The sequence below is a fragment of the Hippocampus comes genome, unplaced genomic scaffold, assembly GCF_001891065.2.
Source record: "Hippocampus comes isolate QL1 unplaced genomic scaffold, H_comes_QL1_v1.1 scaffold181, whole genome shotgun sequence".
In the NCBI taxonomy this organism is placed as follows: domain Eukaryota; kingdom Metazoa; phylum Chordata; class Actinopteri; order Syngnathiformes; family Syngnathidae; genus Hippocampus; species Hippocampus comes.
This window is the reverse complement of record NW_017805136.1, coordinates 359755-384378: the sequence shown is the minus strand read 5'-3', so window position 1 is coordinate 384378 and position 24624 is coordinate 359755. Positions and strand designations below refer to the sequence as shown.

General features: G+C 44.2%; 3 protein-coding genes and 1 long non-coding RNA gene across 6 annotated transcripts; 2 read left to right on the top strand and 2 right to left on the bottom strand.

The window, feature by feature from the left end:
- Positions 1-12732, bottom strand: pan3 (poly(A) specific ribonuclease subunit PAN3). 2 transcript variants are annotated; one of them, XM_019866877.1, is made up of 20 exons: positions 12717-12732; positions 8997-9096; positions 8502-8845; positions 7563-7684; positions 7125-7197; positions 6985-7055; positions 6639-6783; positions 6320-6537; positions 6058-6162; positions 5924-5981; positions 5688-5849; positions 5105-5221; positions 4707-4808; positions 3858-4023; positions 3539-3626; positions 3323-3462; positions 2988-3117; positions 2768-2832; positions 2533-2671; positions 1-1488 (listed from the first exon to the last, which is right to left on the bottom strand). In XM_019866877.1, exons 2-20 carry the CDS (start codon positions 9014-9016, stop codon positions 1348-1350), a joined length of 2406 nt encoding a protein of 801 aa, XP_019722436.1. In that variant the 5' UTR covers positions 9017-9096; positions 12717-12732; the 3' UTR covers positions 1-1347. The 2 variants fall into 2 exon arrangements, with proteins under 2 accessions (XP_019722436.1, XP_019722437.1); XM_019866878.1 differs by lacking the exon at positions 12717-12732 and having other exon boundaries at positions 8502-8842; positions 8997-9284.
- LOC109514067 (fms related receptor tyrosine kinase 3) lies at positions 9963-18954 on the top strand. The gene is made up of 23 exons (XM_019866876.1): positions 9963-10324; positions 10551-10630; positions 10707-10858; positions 12069-12181; positions 12272-12383; positions 12464-12597; positions 12703-12878; positions 12948-13086; positions 13541-13718; positions 13927-14027; positions 14281-14395; positions 14480-14685; positions 14836-14915; positions 14983-15115; positions 15895-15999; positions 16084-16194; positions 16517-16676; positions 16765-16877; positions 16937-17064; positions 17278-17400; positions 17481-17692; positions 17772-17877; positions 18139-18954. The coding sequence occupies exons 1-23, from the start codon at positions 10297-10299 to the stop codon at positions 18226-18228; spliced, it is 2895 nt and encodes a 964-aa protein (XP_019722435.1). The 5' UTR covers positions 9963-10296; the 3' UTR covers positions 18229-18954.
- On the bottom strand, positions 13063-24356 carry LOC109514070 (uncharacterized). The gene is made up of 3 exons (XR_002167927.1): positions 24140-24356; positions 22107-22137; positions 13063-13138 (listed from the first exon to the last, which is right to left on the bottom strand). It is a non-coding gene; the product is annotated as an uncharacterized LOC109514070 (long non-coding RNA).
- urad (ureidoimidazoline (2-oxo-4-hydroxy-4-carboxy-5-) decarboxylase) lies at positions 19563-24012 on the top strand. 2 transcript variants are annotated; one of them, XM_019866880.1, is made up of 8 exons: positions 19563-19909; positions 20541-20730; positions 20820-20939; positions 21654-21858; positions 22307-22460; positions 22574-22662; positions 22759-22959; positions 23234-24012. In XM_019866880.1, the coding sequence occupies exons 1-8, from the start codon at positions 19830-19832 to the stop codon at positions 23581-23583; spliced, it is 1389 nt and encodes a 462-aa protein (XP_019722439.1). In that variant the 5' UTR covers positions 19563-19829; the 3' UTR covers positions 23584-24012. The 2 variants fall into 2 exon arrangements, with proteins under 2 accessions (XP_019722439.1, XP_019722438.1); XM_019866879.1 differs by having other exon boundaries at positions 19564-19909; positions 22750-22959.
- Positions 24357-24624: the final 268 nt, after the last annotated feature.

The window sequence follows — 24624 nt, the reverse complement described above, 5'->3', positions numbered from 1 at the left end:
TTATTTTCGGTATTCTTTATTAAAATACTGCTGTACACACAAATATTGCAAAGTTTGAGCCATTGGAACACAAGAGGAGCAAAAAAAAAAAAAAAAAAGACTAAAATGTCGGTCGTGGAGTGTGTGTGAGAAGTGGGTGAGGGTCTGTGTGTGTGTTGGGGGTTTTAAAGCACCACATTCATCAAATGTGTCTGTTTAGTACATTATCTAACACAGTCAGCACCCCACCCACCAAGCAAGCAATTTTCAGGGTTTGATCCGCGGTGTCATTTCTTAGGAAGGGGCACGGGGAGGCCAGGAGCAGTTTTGTCTTTTTTTTTAATCCCGCAGCACGTAAGGGGCACCGTGAACAATCCTGAACACTGACGGACGATCACATTCAATCATCGCGAGGGGGCAGGATGACGGGTGTGTGTTTGTGTGTGGGTCGGGTGGGGGGGGCTCTACCTTACTCGTCATCCTACGTGTCGTTCCCCTTCACCCACGCTGGCGTTGGTCCGCAGATAACGTTAGCCCTGCCGCTTTGGCAACAACAACAACACACACACATACATACAGAAAAATAAGAGAGGTTTCTAAAAAAAATAAAATAAAAAACAGTGGGCAACATTCCGTCCAGGGGCTGCTGCAAAACAAGGGTGGCGGGGTGGGCTACAACTAAATCCACAGCGTCCATCAACCTAAAGCAAGCACCTTACCCCAGTGGTTTGTCCTTTCCAGGTGAGGGAGAAGGGAAGGGGGAGGGGGCAGTGGGGGGTGTTACCCGATTTAAAAAAGCCTCGAATAGAAAAAAGTTTTGTATTTTTTTCTTGTCGTCATCATTCCGTTTGTGTGTGGGACTCTGTGTACACCCTGTAAGGCCATACATTCACACATAAAAAAATAACCCTGGGATTAAATTAAAATCTGAGTGCGCCCTCCTCTGAAAACACACTCCCTCCCCCACCCCTCCCACGCTCACAAACAAACAATAAAAGCAGGAAAATTTGCTCAACAAGAACTGCATGGTTTGCATTGGTTTGTTCCCCCAAAAATGTAAAAAAAAAAAAAAAAAAAAAAAAAGTAGGAATTCGCCGTCCCAAGCGTCCGTTACATATATCCTTTTTCCAGCTTGCAGGTTTTTTTTTTCCTTTTCTTTTTTTAGGAAAGACTTAAAAAAAATACACTTTAGAGGGGAAACAAAAGCCTTCCCGGTTGGACAGTGTATGCGACTGAGGCCTTCCCGCCCAAAAAAATGCTGATGTTGAAATGTCTCGTGAGCTCGGCCACCCGCCGGGCTCGCTCGGAAGGTTGATGGCCCGCCGTAGTGCAATAGTAGTGCGCCCTCCAGGTCACTAGGGGGCGGCGCTACAGTGAGCCGGAGGCGGCCGCCTGCAGCTCCTGGAAGGTGCTGTCGAAGCAGCGCTTCAGGTCCGAGTAGGTCACCACTAGCACGCTCTTCTCGTCCCGCGACACCAGGCTGATCTTCTCCGGACCGCCTGCGTCCAGCTGGGGAACGCCCAAAAAATAAATAAATAAATAATTAGATAGACATTTCAAACAAATAAATACTTGCATGCAGAAACCAAGACGAAAAATATACATTAATCAGGGACCTAATGAAATTGTACACAAAGTGAAGACTAAAAAAATAAAGAAAATAAAATACAAATTAACATAAGACTATTTAAAGAGGCCTCGCGCAAATTTATTTTTATTTTAACACTGATGGAGACTGTTTAAAAAAAAAAAAAAAAAAAGAACGATAAAAAAACATTTTTAATTAAGATAACGTCGATAAAAATAATGTTTAAAAAAGTACGATCATTTTTTTTGATTAAGCTAATGTCGATAAAAATATTTTAAAAAAAGAACGATTAAAAATATATTTTAAATTAAGATAATGTCGATAAAAAATAACGTTTAAAAAAAGTACGTTAAAATTTTTTTATAAATTAAGCTACCGTCGATAAAAATGTTTAAAAAAAAGAACCATAAAAAAATATTTTAAATTAAGATAAAAAAATAATGAGTTATTCTATTTCATTATCATTTTCTTCATAAATGTTAAACATGATGGACCAAATAAACAAGTGTAAATAAAATAAGAGTGTTTTTAAAGACATGCATTAAAAATATCATCAAAATGAAAATTGACGAAGTTACTGAAAAATAGCTTCAGGTTTTCACACACAGTGAAAATTTGAGACCCAGACAGTAAATATAAATAGACTAGATTTTTAAAATAATGATCCATTTGTACAGCAAATATGTTTTACAAAAAATGTTAAATTACAAAGAACATGTTAGGACTAGAGACACATTTTTTATGACTATCTGAGGGGCTGTTGCTTGTTTGTTGTTTTTTTTCCCTACATTTCATAATCATGAATCGGAAACAAGAAAAAAAAAAAAAAGAGGAAGGTGAGGGGCAAAAACTACTTCCTGTTTGCTAAACTATTCAAATGGCGGCATCCCTGCGTGGCCTCATTCAAGCGACAAATTACATTCATGGCAAGTGTCAGAGTGTCTTTGAATGTCAAAATTACTGACTTTGTTGAGACAGGAAACGATGTGGCTGAGGTCGATCCACGGCGTACCGGCTTCGGTCACCTGGTGAAACAGGTGGTCCCGGAAAAGCTTGAGCAGGTAGCGGTCGCCCGTTTCTGACCACGTGGGGTCCTTCTGAAACCTGGAATTCACACGTGGCGACATTTAAAAAAAAAAGTGTTTTTAAGCATTTCCAAATCGTAACAAATGCAGCACGCTGATCAGGCGGCCAACTCACTCGGGCCTCTCGTTGATGGTGCCCAACTTCGCGAGCAGGCGGAAAAGGCGGCCATTTTGTACCTCCTGAAAAAAAATCAACACACGCTTTTAGCATGTTTGGCCGTGAGCTAAATGCTACTTGGCACTACTTTTCCCCCCCAGATGGAAACGTTAAGAGCGGCATTGTTTACTCTTGTGAATGGCACGCGTGTTCCCAAACAACCAAAGGGGCACATTACCTTGGCCAAGTCCTCTTCAATGACATCATTCCTCATCTGGGAGGCGTCCAGTTGCGTGTAAAATCGGGCTCCGATCATCGGCATGATGTCGTTGACGCTGCGCAGGCGCGACTGTTCCGTAAGCAGATATCTGGGAAGCATTTGAGAGAAGCAAATTAGCCACATGTTGACATGCAACAAGGAGACGGCTGCGCCGCTTGGCGACGGCGTGTACCGCACTCGATTTGGACCAGAGGAAGCAAAAGACAAGAGTTGTTTCGGGAAATTGGAAAGAAAACTCGAGACAAGAAAGTTTTTCGCTTTTAAAAGCCAAACCGCCAAAACGGTTTTCTTACAGTATAAGGTTCTTGAGGTCTGATGAGTAATTGATGGACACCAGCTCCATGGCCTTCTGCAGGTTCTCCCTCTGAATACCCGCCAGGGAGTTGCAGGCCAGCGCCAGCACGACTTTGCCGAGCGAAACCAGGTCGGCTTGCTGAAAAAACACACATTGCGCCAGTTCTCAATCGCCGGGGTGGCGACGACGTGCGGCTCGGGTTTGGGGCGAGCACCTGGTACTGCGGCATCAGGGCCAGATGGTTGGTCTGACTGTTGTCAAACGTTAAGACGTCAAACACGCCGACGCAGTTGACGCGTAACCTGCGCACACGGAAATCAATGGCGGTGGATGATCTCGTCTTGTGTCTTTGGTTTTGGATTGATATGCATTTTTTTTTTTTGGAGGGGTGGGGGGGTTATGGTTGATGGTCTAGCTTGTGTAACCCTTTCAGGTGGACAGCTTATCAGGTTACAAGGTGCACGACAGAGTCAGTTGAATTTTGGTCGGACTATTCGTCGTGGCCTGAAATTTGCATCCAACACAGTACAAACCTGGTCTTGCCCGTGATGAGGATCTTGCTGGGGTCCATGACGCGGCACGCCAGGCCCGCCGTGTGGATGGTGCGCAGGGCCGAACTGAGCTGCACAATGTAGGCCCAGATCAGCGACTCGGGCAGCAGGCCGGCGTGCTGCCGCGGCGGGGGAGGCTCGTGTTGTCCTGCACAAAACATACACACGCAAAAAAAAAAAAAAAAATGTTTTTATCACACAAACACAGCTTGTGAAAGGGATGACATGACAAACTGACAACTTCCTTATCTTGTTGCGGGCGAGCTCTTTATTCGGCTTGTCGAAAGCACCGATCCTGTCAAATGGCTCAAGAAAAGTTCGCTAAAACGGTTTGAGCCTTGACAACGCTTTGGATATCACTTTCCACAAAGAAATTCATTCCGAATTTGATTTTAGCAGGCGGATGCTAACAGGAAGAGCATCGTGGCTGCAATATTTGAGTGTGACGCACGCTTGCGAAATCTGGTGTCTTTTCTGGGATGTTTTTTTTTTTTTTGGTGCCCCGGCCCTGTTCCCGTTGAAGAGGGCGACAACAGCACCTGCCTAAAGGATCACTTTCAGCCACAGTTTCCTCATAGCTCCAGGTCTCGCTTGCGTTCTTGCCAAGAGTCGAGAAATGACGTCATCGAAAACAGAAATGCGTCCCTAACCCGGTGCGCTACGACCCGCGACAACAAACGATAGCCGCGCCTCAACTGGACTGACGTGCCTGAGCGGGTGACCCGGTTCCCTTACAAGAAAGTGCGGCAAGCAAAATTTAAAAGTAAAAACATAAATAAATAGGCAGGGGCGGTGGGGGTGGGGGCGATATTTGAAGGCAGAGCCACTCACCCCACTTCCTCTTGGTAAAATACGAGTCGGCTGCCGGGTCGTTGAAGTGTCGGCTGAACATGGTTTCTGCGCCTGCGTGGAAGTCATAGGAGAACACCAAAGCTGGTGGGGGAGGGGGGAGGAAAAAAATAAAGGTTTAAATCAGTTTAATTAGTTAAAAAAAAAAAAAAAAACACTCCCTTGTTAACTCATTCACTCTCAAAGACGTTTTTAAACGTCTTTTCAGACTTGGTCTGGAATTGGCTGGTACTGAATGAGTTCACGGGTAATGTAACCCTGAGCGTGTTTAACGCTGAAAAATAGCTCTGATAAACTCCTTGCGTTGTACAACCCGTTACTGTTGTCGTGCAGCCTTGAATTTGATTCCCGCAGGCTAAGTGAAGCGGACCAAGACTCACAGTGGTCTCCAAAGGCCTTTGTGGTGAAGACCTCCCGCAGGGTGACCGAATTGGAGTGCTGAATCTTCTTCCACATGTCCACCAGCATCATACACTTGGTGTTCACGAGGCGGAAGCCTGAACGATCACAAACACAAAATGGAGTATTCCAAGCGATTGCGCCTTTGAGTCACCACGTAATTCGATCAAAATTAAGATTGCCGATTATGCGCCAAAGTAACACGGGCGAAGCTTTGTCCGTTTGAGGACACCAAACGCACGCTATAGGATAGCATTTGTGACTTTTGAGTGTGTAGGGTTTGAAGAGGCGGGGTCCTGATCCGGTGAGTGACGTGGGTGTCGGATCATAGAGTTGGCTACATACACATAATTATTGACACATTATTAACTCAATAATAAAAGAGAGGATTTGGAGAAAAGCAACCTTGACTTCCTTCGACTCCCTTCAGCATTACGACATGCGCTTGTAACATGAACAGCCCTCCAAAACATTCCCTCGCAGTACCTCCAAAACCTCGCGCACGTGCGCTGTACGACAAAAAAAACATACCAGGATGGCGGCGTTTTTAGGGCGTGTAGCTACCGTGTATCCTCCTCAGGCAGTAGGGCAGGTCGTCCTTGCTGTTGACCGCCTTGTAGCAGGACGTGATGTAGCTGAAGTTGCTGGTCTTTTGCATGCGGTTGGGCGGGGGCAGGGCCTCCAGGGGGAACAGGCTGTGGTAGCTGTCCACCTCGGACGGCACGTCTGCACAACACAGGAAGCCATTTTTGACGCCGTGCGCCACGGGGGAAAAGATTTGGACGCTTCGGGAATTCTACCTGCGTTTTCCGAATGGTCGATCTGCGCCATGGTTATCAGGTGTCGGTTGATTAATTCCTGGAGGGTGTCGGAAGATGTTAACCGGCGGGTCACGAGCGCCATTTGCAATGAGAAGAGGCGACGGGGGAGATACCTGTCGGAGTTCATCTGCCATGAAGAAGGACGGTGCGTTGGCTTTGGGCTGCATGTAGGCCACGTGGGGTGCCGTGGGGGGGTAAATGTGGTACGTAGGAAACACCTGCGGTGAAACCAGAAACACTGAGCTTCCCATTTTCTTGAAAAATGAAAACTGGATAGTCATTTTCTGACTGAAAGCCAGCGGCTGTACACAGAAAAGTCACAAAGAGACCTTGCAGATGAAAAACATTTGTCTTCCAAAGTATACGTGCACGTACCATGCCGGCCATCGGCGCAGGGGTATTGTCCGTGTAGAAGTACGTGGTCCCCCCGACAGTCTCTTTCTGGATGATGTGAGCGCCCGGGTCCGCCGCCGTGGTGGGCACCATGTAGTTGACCGGGTTCGGGGTGTGGCTGCGGCGGCGCGGAGCGGGTGAGGTATGCGGCGTAATTTTCGGTGAGTGAAGGGGAGATGAGCCCGCCGATAAAGACATGCCTGACATCAGATAATTCAAGCAAGTTTGGAGCAATTCAGAAAAATAAAAATAAAAAAACTGTGTAGTTTTAAATAAATCAATAAATAAAAGGAGACGCCACCTGGAGCTAAAGCGGCAGTTGTGGAGCTGTTAAGACCCGGGTGGGCAAAAAGAGGCGAGGGGAAGGCCTGAACAGAAGACGGCGCCATGGTGGCTATTCGTGGAGCTCCCTTAGGGATGAACTCACTTGCTGTCGGATTGGGCGCCTGAAGGAAAAAGAAGTCGTTACACACATAATCCACCTCAGACCTGGCCCCGCCCCCTAAGAATCTGCAATAGCGAGTGTCATGACATCAGAATGTTGACTACAAAAAAAAAAAAAAAAAAAAAAAAATGTGCATGTTGATGCCTTACAAACAAATCCCACACTCAGGACACCTTTTATTTGTTTTGTTTTTTCTGCTCACCTTTCTCCGTTGAGAAATGCCAAGAGCACCAAAATCGCTGAACAGCGACGACGTCGGGGAGTTGACTGGATCTACATAGAGAATTTTTTTGGTTTTTTTTAAAGCAATTTTAATGGGAATCAAGGCAACACTGGTCTTACCATGAGTGCTGTGGCTAAAATTCTTGGCACCATCATTGAGCAGACTGGGAGAGCTGCTGCTGGTAGTGATTCGCTACGAAGAGATGGAGGGATTCAAAACACAAGGGAGCAAGCTACTGTATGTACATTTGTATCGGATTTTATATTCATTCAAGTAAAGACTCTTGTAGATGCAAAACCCTGACTAATATAAAAAGCCATACAACTTGGGGTTCACATTTCTTTAGTCATATGTGATGTCAGCTCTGTGACTATGTGAACAGTCACCTCCACATATGTTTGGCTTTTTCTTCAGCTTTTTTTTTTTTTTACATGATCCAACCACAGAGAGATACAAATGAGCGCTGGCTGCTTCTTTGGGTGTTGATAATGTCACGAAAGAATGATGGGGAACAAACCGCAAATGGTTTGACTGTACTAGTTCATGTGGGACAGTACCTGCATCATGGAGTATTTGGACTCTGCGGGACTTCCAAATCCATTCACTCCAATGAAGCTGCTGCTGAAGTAGGAATTGGTGAGGTTGGCGTCGCTCAGACTCGCTCCCTCCATCCCTGGAACTGCAAAGGACAGATAAAGCGAGTAATTCAATGTTGAACAAGGATGGTGTCAAGTGGAGGAAGTCGTTTAGGAAGTTTGAACGTTCCCGACTGTGTGTAACCGATTCCAGCGCTCATTAGAAAAAATGTAAACAGTTCCACAAGTGCAAGCAACGACCATGCCAATTCCGACGCACCACCAGCGGCCTCATTATTAAGACATTTGGCCATTAGCTTTGTTCCGTGAGAATAACTTTACACTCCTTCTGGTTTGTTTGCCCTCAAGAAATGACGGCAAACAAAACAAAACACTACCTCGTGGACCGCTACGTTAGCTCTTAGCTAGGTTAGCAACACGGCTATATTTCGCGAACATGTAAACACACGGACGAGATTATGATTAACCGCCACACGAGTTAACATGAGTTTGGATTAGTGATTAATAACGTAAAATATGGCGGGCTTACTTTTTTCTGTAAATGGCTACTAAGATGCTACAGGGGGCTAACGTTAAGTGCTTTCTGTCCACTCGCAGCTGTCAAATTACCAGGCCTCATTCGCGAGTGGGGGAACAAGCTGTTAAAGCTTCATTTTCACAACAACATCATCAACAACAAGTCGCGCCAGTGTTAAAAGGCGCCCAATGAACTCCACGGCACAGAGTAGACGATATGCCGAATTACATACGACGGGGAAATTCCCTGAAATTCGTTTGGGGGACCAGGAGGCCTCAAATGAATCCCCGGGCTAAATTTTCAGTCAAGCCCCACCAGGCTCCTCTTAAAGTCCGATGCTACCCCAAGTGAGGTCCCGGCTATGACGTAAAAGCGTTACTCACTGGCTAGCAACGACCCGTCCAGAGAGCTCTGCGCAAGCCCCATGGCTTCACTCTTCTTGGGCACGCCGGTTCCTCCTCCGCCGCCGGGGCAGGAGGCCCCGGAACCTCCGAGGGAATATCCCGCTGCAGTCCCGCCACCACCGGGTAGAGACAACGGGACGGGGCTCAGGCTAGCCATGGACGGATCCTCGTGCAGGAACTGGCACTCGTCTCCATAGAAGCACGTTTTGTCTTTCGCGTAGTAACGGCAAAACTTCACTTTGACATTGGGTAACCCGGCACCCCCGAGCGGAGCAGCTGAGGCTGGGAGTCCGCTGTTCATGGCACCGCCGCCGCCGCTTCTGCTGCCGGAAGACACTCAAACATAGAGAGCCGCACAGAGCTAGCGAGCTAGCCCAGCTCGGCTAGCCTGCAAACGATCCCCCCTTTTTTGCTCCTAAAATTCACCTCCTCTGTGGCGTCGGGACCACTTAAAAAATGCGCTGCGGTACTCACGTCATCACACTGGGGTGCATGTTTGGCTTCCGGATTTAGATCACCGCACGCACGGAACAGTGATCGCGAGGGTCGCCATCCATGCAGACGCTTTCCTTTGCTAATTAAAAAAAAAAAAAAAAGAAAAAGTGCAGCCTGTTGTTGTTTTTGCTCACTGCCAGGTTTGCCTGCGGTGCACTGCCCGGGACCCACTTTGCATTGTGGGTAATCGCCTTTCCTCTGCCTCTGTACGGGACATGCTTCATGTGTAAGATGCACAGTGATGCTGCTGTACTGGGTGTCCGTAAAAATCTCGTCAGAATTTAAAACATTTTACAAAAGCGAATGAAAAGCCAAATGAGTAAAAGTTTTCACCAAGAAAAAAAAAAGAGATTTTCCATTGAACACTATCCGTCAAACTCCCATACGATTTTCTGGTAAATTAACTGCAAGCAGACGTACACATGCAAACAGCAAAATATGTTAGCTTGCTGACAGGCGGGGGAGAAACAAAGATATGGTTGACATTTTTGGCCGAGGTCATCACATGGGTTGACATTGACGAGCGACATGATTCAGTGAAGCAAGCCGAGTATGCTGTTTCACAAATGAATGACTGAAAGGTGTTTATTTCAACTAATAGTTCACTCTGACAGAGTGGATGTATTTGTGATGACAATTATTGTTTTGTCCTTTTTGTAAAGTGTCCTTGGGTGTCTTGAAAGGCGCTTATAAATAAAATGTATTATTATTATTATTATTAATTACAAAACCTCAATATACATATTCATTCCGCAACTAACCAATTCAGCCTCCACGGAAGAAAAACAGGATGCTCTGAAGGATTGGTGTGCGAAATTCAAGAGGAAGTCGGCCATTTTGGTTTAAAGTAACCATTTTGGGCGAATTCCGAGGCTACTTGAAAGTTACAAAAAAATGGGCCTTGTGCTTGAAGCTTTTATTTTGTATTATTTTGTGGGAATTTTACAATTTATTCAAAATAAATATACATTTTTATGATGTTTGGGCAATTTTCCTGTCAAATTAAATGGGGCATCTAAAAGGGTCATCTGAACAAAGCCAGCGATTCAAATATGTATTTGTATTATGGGCTGTAATAGCAATGGTGACAATAAGAATTAAATGCGGTAGAAAAAAAAAACACGAGTCATAGTAGTTTTAGGAACTAAAGTGGTTTTCAGAATAGGAAGTAGACTTTCTATTTATCAGGTAGCCAGGCGGGCTTCCCTTTCTTAAGAAAAAAAAAATCGTAAACTCAACCTGAGAAGTTTCATTGTGACAAACAGAGAGAGACGAAAAGATGTTCACACACACACTAATGATTGCGGGTGAGTATGACGTTTTGTTTTGTTTTTTTATTTTTGGGGATAGTGGGGTAAATGCATATTTTAGGTATTTGTGCCTTAAAATTATTTTTTAGCTTACTATTCCATAGAGAGCTGGGACCAAGAATACTATTCAAAATTTACCTTAGCCATAAATGTCATTTAAAATATGTGGATTATGAATTTGACTATCATTATTTTTATTTTTTTTTAATGACTACCTTTCAAGGTGTTCTGCTGCTGTGCGCTGTCAGCGTGCATTGCTGCGAAGGCATCTTACCCGAAGAGAAATGCACACCGAGTCAGGCGGTAAATGCTCCAAGTGTATTTTGTGTACAGTATTTGGTATCGAAAGTGGTCAACACTCCAGATGACGTATTTCCAGATCGAGTGTTTCTACCCGGCGCACCACCTGAATGCCTCCGCTCCGGTCTCTTTGGAGGTGGGTGTGGGTAAGAGACTGGTCATCTCCTTGGAGGGCTTCCACACATGCAGCCCGTGCAGCTTCAGGAGAAATTTGCATCACCTATTACCATTGTAAGCGTGTACAGCATTTTGTTATTTTGTGTTTCATTCTTGTACATGTGGGCAAACGTGTGTGCTCAAGGGGCATATTTAAAAAAAATAATAATAATACAAACAGACAAATGGGGCAGGTAATTTATCTATTAAAGTGTGTAAAAATACGGCATGTTAGGAATGATTCACTAGTTCTCATTTTGTAATTGTATTATATTTGATCTATTTATAATTTCTGTAGAGTATCTCAAATCAACTTTGACTTTGCCATTGAAATAAATGGAAACGCCATTAATCCATTCCAGCGTCCTAACGACCCCGTGGAACAGAATGGATTCAATTACAGTGGTACCTCAATTTACTAAATTAATTGGTTCTGGAAGAAATTTCCTAACTAGAAAATTTTGTCAGTAAAAACGCGTTTTCCATGTAAATGCCCTCATCCGTTCCAAGCCCCCTCAAAATTCAGACATAAATGTTTTCTAAAGCATAAAAATGCATCAAAATATGGAACAAATACATGTTACATTTCGATTAGGGCACAATAAATGAGAGTTGTGCATAATGTAAAAAACAAAGAATAGAGGTCATTTAACTTTTAACTGAGTCCTCATCGTTTTGTTGCCCTCTTTAGTTCATGTTCTCTCTCAGAGGAGGTTTTTGCCTGGCGTTTTGTAAAGAACTGACACACAGACAGACACATATGACAGAAGTCCCTCTTAGCCAATGGGATGCCAGGATGCTGCTCGGTAATAGCCAATGGCAGAGCAGCTATGAGTACGTTGCGTTCAGGAAACTCGGAGCTGCGAGTAGCAGGCCAGGCTGTATTTTTACTTTTCGTATCTTGAAATTTCTTTCGCAACAAGAGGCAATATTTTCCTGTTGAGGCGTTTCGTAATGTGAAAATTTCATATGAAGAGACGTTTGTCAGTAGGGGTACCACTGTAAAGCGTTTTTTGCATTGGTGTGTGCACAACTTGGCCACTGGGGGCAGTATGATACAGTTATGCAAAAACAAATGACTTTCGCAATCATTAAGTCACTCAATCAGCTGCAGTTATGGGAGTTGTTTCTCGCAGAGGATAAAGAATATAGGCCTGTGAGTATTGATGCTCTTTTGTTAGCATTGAAGGACAGAGCGCGCCATACGTGTGTTTTGGCTAACAAATATAATTGTGATTATTGTTTTGCATGTTTTTCCATGGAGTTTTTTTTTTCTTTTTGACAGAGAGGCCAATTTCATGACGGTCCTGCCAGTGCTTTCTGAGAATATTTCTGGGGAGTATACCATCAGGTGCACGGCTGAGCGCTCGTTGACTTTTGCTCTACATGTGGTTACGAGTGAGTACCTGTTCCTTTGTGTCTTGTGAATCATTCAAGTGTACCGATGTGACTTTTTTTTTTTTTTCTGGGCTTAACGCCTCACCTTAGAACGGCCCACAAAACCTCGTCTGACGCTGGTCCACGCAAACGATCCAAAGAGTTCCCCCCATTTTAAGTGCGCGTCTGAGGGCTTCCCTCAGCCTATTCTGGAGTGGTCAGGGTAAAATGTCACGCGCATCTTTTCAAACGTCGCGCAAGAGCCCATCTGGTGACGACGATGACTAACTTTTTCTCCGTCAGAATGCAAGACGAAGCAGTCGAAGGTGTGGGAAAAAATGAGAGCACAATCACCAGCGTTGGATTCACAAACAAAGGAGTGATGTGTTGCGCAACTAACAGCCAAGGGTGTGAATGCTCCCAACTGTACGACTATGGTGATTAACGCTTTTCAATGGGCTTACGTTATATTTATGAGAAGGGGAAAAAAAAAAGGAGAAAAAAAAATCTGAAATAAGTTCCATCGTTTTGTGTGATATAAGACATAGAGAGTAACCTGGTGGATAAGGACGAGGTCTCCAGTGTGATTTTGAGTCCCGGGGAGCCTCTCCTGCTTCGCTGCAGGTTCAACCGCTGGGGGCGGCGAAAGGCAGCGTGGGAGAAAGACGGCCGGCAGTTGACACCCGACGAATTTCCGTGCTCTGCAAAAATCAAGGAGGTGCGGCATCATTTGCAAATTCACGCCAACGAAAGGCGGCATCTTGTGATGGCGTCTTGTCCTTCCCAGATGTGCAGCCGATTTGACTCGCATGGGAAAACCTCGATGGTTTACTGGTTCGTTGACTCGGTGGATGCGGGCCACGGCGGCACGTACACCTGCAGGGCTCAAGATGGCGCAACCAAGTCCGTTGACATCAGCGTCCAGGGTCGGTCGTCACGCTTTGGAAACTGTTCCTGGGCGTCTTTTTGAAAAGCCTTCTGTCAAATGAGAGACTAATATTCGTTTGTAACATGCTGGTTGAAATTCCTCAGTTTAGGGAAGTTCTGGCTCAGGCAAATGTACCGTCGCGTTCTTTGCTTTCAACGTCTTCAAATGTGAAAATCAAATTTCACGTGTTTTGACGCAACTTCAAATAAATCGAATGCCCACGCGCATGCCAAAATTGGAATGATGATTCGTCCCACGTTTTCCAAAGTTAAATTGCGACTCATCGCAAACAAGCGCGCATTTTGATATCTGTCCGGAATGTACAACCATAAAATCTGTTTTTCCAAATGTTGATACTCCGGACAAAATCCATGCAATGACTTTGAAGGCTCTTGAATGCCCCGCGGAAAAGCCCGGTTCTTTTATTTTTTTCTTCTCATGCATTCCCTCAGCGGAAGGCTTCCTCAGGGTGCAGCTGGATGCGAGAAAAACTTTGCTGAGTCAAGAGGCAGCTGGCGCGTGTTTGCAAGCCTCCGTGTTTTACCACCCTGTGCTGCAGCGATGCATGTGGGAGACGCCCGATGGCAAGGTGTCCAAATGCGACACGGAGGATTGGGTCACAACGCACAGGTAGGGCTAAAGAGCTAATATAGCGAAAAGGCTACACGATGTCATCCGAGTGGATGAGGAATTTGTAATTCGTTTTACCTTTATGCGGAATTTAGCTTTGGCAAACCTGCAGCTATCCTGAACCCATTTTTAATGATGTCATAAATGTGCGCATTGCCACCGAAATCTACTGGAGAGCATCGACTCATATTTTTTTGTGTTCTGTCAGGGCGGTGAACCTGTGCGGTGGAATCAAATCAGGAGAATACAAACTATACGTTGAGGCGGGTGGAAAAAGCAGAAACGAGTCCGTGTCTGTGTGCGTTGTCGGTAAGAAACTGAAAAGTTGAAAGTACTCACAGCCTGTACTTGAGTCGAAGTCTCGTACGTACGTCAGTTTGGCGTGGATTCTTTTTCCTCTGCGAAGAATGACAAAGTGCAAAGTGGTCAGAAAAAAAAAAAAAAAAAGTATTCAAATACAGACTTGTGAAAAATCTTCAGTACTTCCCACCACTGAGGGAAATACACGAATACCATTTGCCGAACCTGAAGCTGGGCTGTGTGCACCCTTTTTATGATTCAGATGAACCAAAATTCAAATTCGGCATCAGCGAGGACAACAACAGCATCCAAATCCAGACAGCCAGCGGCGTGCCGGCAAATTACACGTGGATGTCTTGTTTTCCTGGCAACGAAAGGTGCGCTTGCACAATTTACCAACACGCTGTCTTTTATCACCACCCGCGAGACATCCTCTGCTTTTTAAAAAAAAAATATTCCAGCTGTGAGGGTCACTCCTTCTGGAAAGAGATCCCCGGAACCTGGCGAGCCGACTCCGACGTAAGCTGCCGAAAGATCATCAAGAGCGCAACCGGGAGAGAGCTGCTGGATGGACACCACTTGAAATTTTGCCTGGCCAACTCAGTTGGCTCCTGGTGCACGCCCCCGCAATTGGTGTACTACCGGTCTTCCCGGGAGGGCTCCAGAGGTTTGATTTTCTTATCATGATGGGTCTGTCTCACAAAGTCAGAGAGTGTGCATGTTGTTGCATGTTACCAAAACCTGATGAAAGCTCCAGCCGCACGATATCAAATCAAAATTGTAAACCGACCGTATGGAGTATCTGGTGTATACACAGAGTTGAAAGTTGGCAGCGCGATCCTGGTTGTGGCTTTGCTCACCGTCAGCGTGGTGCTCGTGTATACGGTCAAGAAGAAGGTGAGGCAGCCGTGCACGCGGGCAAACCTAAGAGGCGGCACACTCATGTCTGAAAAATGTCCAATAGAAACCGCAGTATCAGCCCCAGCTGCAGATGATCCAGATGGTGGGCCCCAATGATAACGATTACATCTACATTAACTTCAAGGACTTTGAGTATGAACAGAAATGGGAGTTTCCCAGGGAGAACTTGCAATTAGGTTCGGATCATTTTTTGTCATACTTTCATTTGATATATGATTGTGCATGCATATATGCATATATATGTGCATATATATATATATACACACACACACCGTATTGGCCCCTATATAAGACGGTGTTTTTTGCATTGAAATAAGACTGGAAAAAGTGGGGGTCATCTTATATTCGGGGTCTTGACGTTATACCCATTCACGACGCTAGATGGCGCCAGATATCATTGAAGCGAATGCTGAACTTGACTCCCCAGGCCAAAGTGAACCCCTGCCACGAAGAATAAAAATAAAAATAGCGGTAGCACGAAGCAGAAAAATAAAAAAATTGCGGTAAGAAAGAAAAGAGAAGAAAATAATAGAAGAGATAACAGAAAATGGAGAAACGTAGCGACAATCTGGAGAAAAGTGGGTCGAAGATCGGCCAGGTTAACCGGCAGCTGAGGAGAAGTTATGATGTAATTTACATTTCAAAAACCAGAAGCCATTCATTTACAAATGTGATTGCACTTTAGTTTACATATTTAAATGTTCAGATATTAAGATTTGAATGAGGCAAAATAACAACATGCTTTTTCTCTCAAATATAATGTTATAATCATTTGTTTCAGATGTACTGTAATTATTTTCTGTATAAAAATTAATGTGGTGTTCAAAAAGTCTTTTTTCAAACTTGAGTCTTGAAAAAGAGGGGGTCGTCTTATAATCAGGGCTGTCTTATATTCGGGCCAATACGGTATGTATACATACTGTATGCACAGTCAAGTTCCCGTGTGGTCCTTCAGGGAAAGAATTGGGCTCTGGTGCTTTTGGCATGGTGGTGCAGGCCGCGGCGTACGGCATCAAGAAGGCTGGCGTGGCACAGCAGGTGGCCGTCAAAATGCTTAAAGGTCGGCGGTTGTTCGGCAATTGTGTCCCGAGTGAATTCGAGTGTGAAGAAACCGGTGAGACTTGACAAATGCGGTCGCTTGCAGAGAAACACCAGCAAGTGGATAAAGAGGCTCTGATGTCCGAACTCAAGATGCTGACGCACATCGGCCACCACGCTAACATCGTTAACCTGCTGGGAGCATGCACGGGGTCGGGTACGTTTACTTGAGACTGTCAATCTTTTATGATTTCAGTCACAATTTCCATTACAGTGGTACCTCTACTTACGAACATCTCTTTGTACGAAATTTTCAAGTTACGAAACGTCTCAACAGGAAAATACTGCCTCTTGTTACGAAAGAAATTTCAAGATACGAAAGATAAAAATAGAGTGTGGCCCCCTACTCGCAGCTGCGAGTTTCCTGAACGCAACATACTCATAGCTGCTCTGCCATTGGCTACTACCGTACCGGTATTGTCTTTTTAAAAAGTTTTTGGGGTCTTTTCGAAAATTTGGAATTTCCCCTTTCCACGTAGGCCCCATCTATCTGATATTCGAGTACTGTTGCTACGGCGACTTGCTGAACTATCTGAAGAGCAGCAGCGAGCGCTACCACAAGTCGGCAGTGGACGCTTTCACCCGGGATCGCAACAGGAGCCTCTATCACAACCTGATGCCAGGGAAAAACTCAACCACGTAGGGATGTTGTGAACATCTATCTGGAGTGGTTTGTGTGTGTGTGTTTGTTTTTTAAATCATCCAAGACCTTGTTGTGTGTTTTCAGGGTGCAGGAGGGCGCCGTGGACAACTACATGCGGATGCACCCTGCCCCGGCCGGCAGCCAGGAGGACGCATCCCTCCTCTGTTCCAGCTTGGACAACTTGGACTGTGGTGAAGGTCAGTGGATCGGGACTTTAGAAAATGCAGGTGACTCTTTATGGATGCCAAGACGACAGATTCATCTGCAGACACGGAGAGCTCTGAGAACGGAGAGCCGGATGACCTGCAGGCCCTGACTTTCGATGACCTGTTGAGCTTTGCTGTCCAAGTGGCCAAAGGCATGGACTTCCTCTCCTCCAAAAATGTACGTAACCTCCAGCACCTGTACATACATTAACCTTTATTGTTTATATGACACTGCCCCCTTGTGGCCAAGGCAAAAAAAATGGCAAAAACGGCTTCATTCTTTACCTTTGATTTAATTCTGCCATGACTGTTTTTTTTTTCTCAAAAGTACAATCTTCTCGAGTGCTATTTTACCTCAAGGCAACACTGTAACCATATGACGTGTCAACAGTGTATCCATCGTGACCTGGCAGCTCGTAACGTGCTGGTGACCAAAGGCCGACAGGTGAAAATCGCCGACTTCGGATTGGCGCGGGACATCGACAATGATTCCAACTACGTCGTGAGAGGCAACGTAAGTCGCATGAAAAACATTCTTTTTTTTTTTTTTTCTCTTTGTGACGCTTCTGTAAAATGACTTTTAATGCCCGCCAGGTGCGTTTGCCTGTCAAGTGGATGGCGCCGGAGAGCATCTTCCAGGGGCTGTACACCATGAAGAGTGACGTGTGGGCGTACGGCATCCTGCTGTGGGAAATATTCTCTCTGGGTGTCACCCCATACCCGGGCATAAAGGTGGACCACGGATTCTATTCCATGATTGAGAGGGGGTTCAAGATGGAATGTCCTTACTACGCTGACGAGTCCGTGTAGGTGTCATCGGCAGGTTGTAATCGAGACACAGAAAGACTGGAGGAATCACAGAAAGGCATACGTTTCCTTCTCCAGGTATCGGATGATGTGCAACTGCTGGGCCCTGGACCCCTGCAACCGACCCGCCTTCTCCAAATTGGTGGCCTTCATGTGGGAACAGCTGACGGTCGGCGAGGAGAAGGTACGTTTATCTCTAATCCGAAGGGAGGGAATTTTTACGCTCAAGGGCCGCATTCGATTTTTAATCTGGACTGTAGGGAAAAGAAATCTGAGATTCACGCACAGGAAGCCATGAGGACTGTGACAAAATTAAGAAAATAAGACAGTTGGGAGGAAATGATTACATGGAACAAGAATAAGAATTTAGATTGTAAATGTATGTCAGTGGTTCTGATTTATGTATGCCTTGTTGACACCGACTCGCTCCCACTTCTTCTTTCAGCTCTACCACAACACCATCAACCAGACATCGAGCGACAACAGCAACGCGTTCGCCATTATGGACGCTTCCCCCTTTGCCCCACAGGAGTAGGGCGAGACGCAGTAGGACGAAAACCAAACAAAACCGTCCGATGACCCCCCAAAATAATCATTTCAGTACATCCACATGTTTTACAGTTTAGCAAAAAACTAAAAGCAAAGCAAAGACCTTTGCCAAGGCTCCACATTGTAAATAGCTCCTGCATGAGCCTGAATGTTGTCATTTTTGTCATGAGAAAAATGGTGGAAAAGGTTCTCACGTGAATCTGCATCTTCATGTAAGCCATGATTGGATCACTTCCTCTTTGGTTTCTACTTGTTATATTTGCTTTGCGTATGCCGTTTAATGTTCATTCATTTTATAAGCTTGCATAAACTGGCCAGTGGGCATCATGAGTAGAAATGTCAAAGGAAAATGATTTGCTGAGTTTTTTTTCCCCAATGTATTTTTTTTTTAACATTATCCTTGATCATCATCATCATGCAAGTTAAAACAAACACACCTCATATTATTTTCTTAGATACATGCTGTATGTAAGATAAGATTACTCCATCTGGAACTACAGTCGCTGTGAAGAGTAAAAAAAAAAAAAGTAGGGGCAGATTTTGTTATTTTTGGGGAATCTTTTTCCGTTTTTAATGTTTGTGTCACCGTGTAAAATCCCCCCCCCCCCAGATGAGCAGAGCTTTCAATATTATAAGTTTGAATGTCATGTTTTTATGTATTTTTCCAAGCTGAAGCATTAAACCAGCAATAAAAATGCACTTACTCACAAAATGCCTCCGTAGTGCTATTAATAATTTGTTATATAGCCATATTTTTCCAAAAAATATTTCAATAATTTAATTAATGCTTAACAGTCAATATTTAGCCCTTGCAAAATAAATGAACTAGCTTTACCTGGCACTAAGTTTGTACATATAAAGCCATCCATCCAAGATCTGATCCATTTATCCATTTACTGTATTATTATCCAACATTTTGCCCTAAAAAAATAAATTCAAGAAAACACATCTTTTAAAAAACATACTTACCTGACATTCCATTTATAAATAACTCCCATGTAGCCCAATATTTTCCACATTTTATTGTCATGCATTGTTTTCTGTTCGAGTGTAGAAAAAACTAAATTAAAAAAAATAACTTGCCTGATCCGTTTTGTATCGCTAAATATTTCATTTATAGCAACTAATTTAGTCAAATATAAAACGGTCGTGATTCGACCTGAAAAAAAAAAACCAAAACAATGATTTAAAAAAAAAAAAACAAGACTTTGCCCAAACTGACCAATCAGCGATGAGGGGCCGCGACCATATGACGAGCAGCTTGGCCAATCACTGCGAAAAAAGGAAGTACAATGCCAGCCAATGACGGCGAGCTTCTTCTCGCTTGACGACTGCCATAGGATAGGACGACCACCATTATCCCGTGCAGTAGTTTTGTCGTTCAGATACGATCCTGACTCATTGTTGTTGTTTTTTTTGAATTGGACTTAGCCTTTTAACTACACTCAGTTATATCTTATTTTGTACGCGCAAACGAGACGGTTTGGAGCACAGAAGTACATACTGAGCCACCGCTTTTTGAGTATTAACACACGTCGACGTCGTCGCCATTTTGAATGTGGCGAAGTGGAGAGGATCGGCGATAAGATGCCTCATTCGTGTTCTTCCTTGACTTGTACCAACCGTTTCACAGTCGAAACCAGAGCTCGTGGGATTTCATTTCACAGGTAAAACTGAACTATGGCTTAAAAAGGATGCCTCAAGCCAGAATTTGCCGACTCCGCTCCTAAACCTATGCATGGTCCGAGACTTCCTGCGGGACCTTCAAACTCATAAATCTGTCCTATAAAACTAAAATGCGCCAAAAGGAAAAACTTTGCTATTAGTTGCTTGATCGGTCCACGCACATTTCAAATGTGAAAATCGCCACGTGTGCGTTTCCTGTTTTTATAAACACCTCGTTATATTTGTGGTAGTACCAAGACTGACCTGTCGGCGGCAGCACAGGGAGCATACAATTGACGAAATAGAAAGAAGAAGAAAATTTTGATAATTGTTACAGTTGGCTTGGCTCAACTTGGTGTTGACCACACATATATTAAATTGAATAGTTGAACACTGTTGGCCTTGACTGCAAAAATCAGTCTACACGACCCAAAAAAACACGATTTCAAAATGTCTTCCACTTTTGAATAAAAGTAAAAGAAATTGATGATGAATAAAAGTTTTTCTTGTATATTTTTTCCAATTCTGGGTTTTCCTTTCGCCGGATGACACATAAGCTTTGAAAAACTCTCCATTAATGTTCTTAATTAATTGGCTTCCTGCTAACTATTCTCTCACGCATCTACTGGGTAGGTTTCCCAAAGACAGAGTGCTGAGAAAAAAATGGGAAAAAGCTGTCAGAAGAGGAGGATTTGCTTCCAATTCGTCAACCATGCTCTGCAGTGAGCACTTCAGACCGGAAGACTTTGACAGAACAGGTCAGACAGTCAGGCTCAGAGAAGGAACTGTTCCTGTCTGCTGTTTCAAACCTCCTGATAATAAGGTAGTCATATCACTGGGCTTAAAGGATTACAACATTCAATGCAACATGACGCTGAATTTTTTTCCCCCCCGCTTTTGCTGAATACGAAGGCTCCCAGGATGTCTCAGACCTCACAGAAGGCACGGGAGCCCCTCCCAACAGATACTTCCAAGCTTGTCAAAGAGACCACCACCCAGCCTGAGCCCAAATCCGTACCTGTGCCCGCTGTTGTGAGTAATAAGTGCAAGCCCCGGCGCTGAATCGACCAATCAAATAATAGGGTTGCAAAAAAAGGTTGAAAGAAACCCTCTGCCTTGACACTTCACACCCACTCCTCTGTGTGGAAATAAGTTGCCGTTGGTGTCCACAAAATGGAATTGTCTGACACATGTCGGCCATTGCCAACACAAGTGAGCTAATACAGCCACAGCTAGCTAAAATTTAGATAAACGCGGCTACAAGTGTACTTTCAATCACCTGATTTGAGAAAGCAAATGCATAAAATGTAAAGCGGGCCTGTTTTTTAAATTTTTTTTTGGTGACTGTTTTACATTTCTTTGTCCTTTAGTATTTGTTTAGCTTGACAACAGAGAAGAAGAGAACTGACTGCCGTTAACCGTTTGCCAGTTAACAGCCTGCTGCTGACCCAAGCTTACAGTCGCTAACTGCACAAAGGTTCTGCACGCGCAGCCTTGAATTCACTCGGCGTTATGTTTGATTTGACAGCATACTTTAATTGGGAGTGACCATGCACAACTTGTCGGCTCGGAGCTCCCAAAACCTGTTAGTCGAATTACGGCTGTTTATGCATAAGTGCAGCTTGTTTACCGGGGCGATCTCTTAAGTCCGCATTTGACCAGAGGTTATTCGCGTTCATTTTTCATATGACGTCTCATCGTTTTTGCGAGGCCCCCCGTATTCTCATTTTTCTTATTTTGACTTAGGACCACGCTTACGCTTCAACACCGGAAGAGCTGAGGGTCAAACTCAGTGAAGCCCTAGCGAGGGTGGAGAGTCTGGAAAGAGACAAGAGGAACGCCAAGGACAGGGAGAGGAGGGCAAGGAACACCGTGAGTTGTCTTCTGGAGGATCTCGAGGTGAAGAAAATCCTGAATGATGAATTGAAGGAGCGGCTCGACATATACTCAGGTGAAGTGAAAATGACACCTTCTTATTTTGCCTTCAAATGTGAACCGAGAAGAAATTCCTCCAAAACAAAACGGGTCACATTAACACCGTAATTCAGTTATGGCAGCCGTTCTTTTTGCCCACATGACGTGCGCATTCAAACAAAGCATTTCGGTCACGTGGGCCAGTGCCAATCATCAGGTTTTGTGATTAAAAAAAAAAAAAAAAAACAACAACAAAAACACATATCCATTTAAAAGCTCACTTACTTGGCTCGACTTGCATCCATCATGATTTGACCTGTAAACAAAACAAAATGTCTGCATGAACACTTTGACGGAAATGAAAAGAGGGACTCCACCAATACAAACTTGACCTTGAGTGTCACAACATTACTTTTTCCCTCCTTCAAGACTCCCTCATCATTTCACCGGTACTCAGTAATTTGCCTTTGCCAACTGAATTCCAGATCTTCCAGTTCACCTCCTCTCCAAACACAGCCACAAATATACCAAAGAGCAGAGGGAGTTTGCCGCGACTCTCCACTTTCACGGACCGAAGGCATACGACTACCTGCGAGAGTCTCTGCATATTAATCTGCCGCATCCACATACCTTGCAAAAGTACTGTTCTTATTCTTTGGAGAATTTTTTTTTTTTTGTGATCTGTCATTTTTATGGATGGATGGATGAATAACAAACAAATAAAGTGGAGCGTCTGCTTTTTTTTTTCTGAGATGGGTGAGCTCTGGGGAGACGAAGCTTGACCTCAACACGACGATGCTGGACACACCAAGACAAGAGGACGACACAGCTCAATATTTAGGTAGCGTGTTTGTGTCATTTTGGACGCCAAGGGTTGGTCATGCGTGTCCAGGAGGACGTTGGACTTTTGATGAATGATTGTCTTAAGACTTTTCAGGTTGCAGAGCAGCCGTTCGGGTGAACATGGAACTCTCCCGAGTCAACGAGCTTCCCTACGAGGAGTTTGTGAAGATTTTCGGCAACGTGGTGGAGAGGTGTCCTATCGTGGCGGCGGCCGTTTGCTCTCAGCGTCCCTTCGCCGACATCGACGCTTTGGAAGCGGCCATCTGCGACTTCATCGACGCTCTGTCCGAATCGGGTGAGTCAATGATTATCTGACAATGTGACTGCAATAGGAAATATGGTCGCACTCAGCATTCCAGATGCCATTTTGGTCAAGAAAAAGCAGTTTGGGGGGTTTTACCAAGAACGGTGGCGTTTTGGTACCGTTTATGTTTTACACAATATCAATGAGGGATATGGTGGTCTTGAAGAGAAACCAAAAAAAAAAAAGATTTTTGGTCCCTAATGGGATCAAGGTCTTCTGAGACTTAACATTGTGTGTATGACAAGTCTTAACTTATCATGTCTAGGCAAAGAGGGGATCCTCAGGTGCCACCCGGAACTTGCTGGCCAGGACCTCCAGGCCCACACCTTGACCCACGAGTCCAAGAGCGAGCAGTCGAGCGTGGGCTTGGACTCACTGGGCGCAGAGGAAGCCGACACCTTGTCCTGCTTGAACGAAGAGTACAAGGAGCGCTTCGGCTTCCCGTTTGTTATCTGTACCCGCTTGAGCGAGAAGGCCAGTATTTTCCAGGAGATACGCAACCGCATCGCAAATGGGTGCACGGAGGAGAGAGAGCGTGCCATTGAGGAGGTCAAGAAAATATGTCGTCTACGTCTTCGGGACCTCGTGCACAGTGACGCCGCAGCTCAATTTTAAATTGCATGTATTTACGTAGCCTAAACTGGTGGTTATAATTGGGCTTTCAGATGACATTTGAGCGAGTTGTGCAAAAGGTATATGTGCATTCTAAAGTCTGGAGAGTGTCAAATTATTTTTTTCCGTTAATGTTCTCGTGCATTTTAGGTTCATTCTGAAATTTTACCCAATACTGTATTCATTATTTTTTGAGAGGCAACATTGACATCCTAATTAACATATTGTTCACATTGACATGAAAAAAACATGGAATCTATGTCATACTGAGGCCAAATAAATCTGAACTGACCTGCGGTGTTAACATAGCCCAAGTGTGTATTTGGTTAAAAGTAAAGTTTTCCATGGTTTCTTTGTTTGTTTGATGAGTAGTCAGATACTCCAAAGTTCCAACTATTTGTACACAAACATTAAAAAGTAATTTTTCCATCATGTCTCCTTGAAAGATTGTCTGAGAAGGGAAGTTGACAAGCTGATTATAACATGGATGAAATATCAGGAAGATATTTGTAAATACATTAATTGATAAAAAAAACAATTGATGGTGTCACACACCTACCTTTTGAAACTTTTGGGTTAAGATCAAATGAGTCAACTGAGGTAAAAAAAAATGCTAATTTGGTCGATGATTGATGATCACCTGTAGAATGGGTCCTTGAGTCAAGGAGACATCCGCCTTGTAATGTGCGGTCCTTGTCAGTGCCTGATTAAAAACACGCACTCCTGTGTGATAAAAAAGCAACGCTTTAAACTACATAATACCTATACTTATACCTGCGCTTTTTTTTTTGTTTGTTTTTTTTCTCCCTTCTCTAGAATTTTTTTGCGTATATCTCCCATCTTTGGTGTATGAGAATGGAACACAGGAATACTGGCATAAAGGAGCCCAGTACGTCAACAGTCAGGGCGTTCACTCAAATCGAGAGACAAAAAAAAAAAAATACATTAATAAAATGTGTTCTTTAATGGAGACCATAACGTAAAATTTCTAACATGATTTGTATTTTTGTACTTGTATTTACAAAAAAATTTTAAAAATCACAT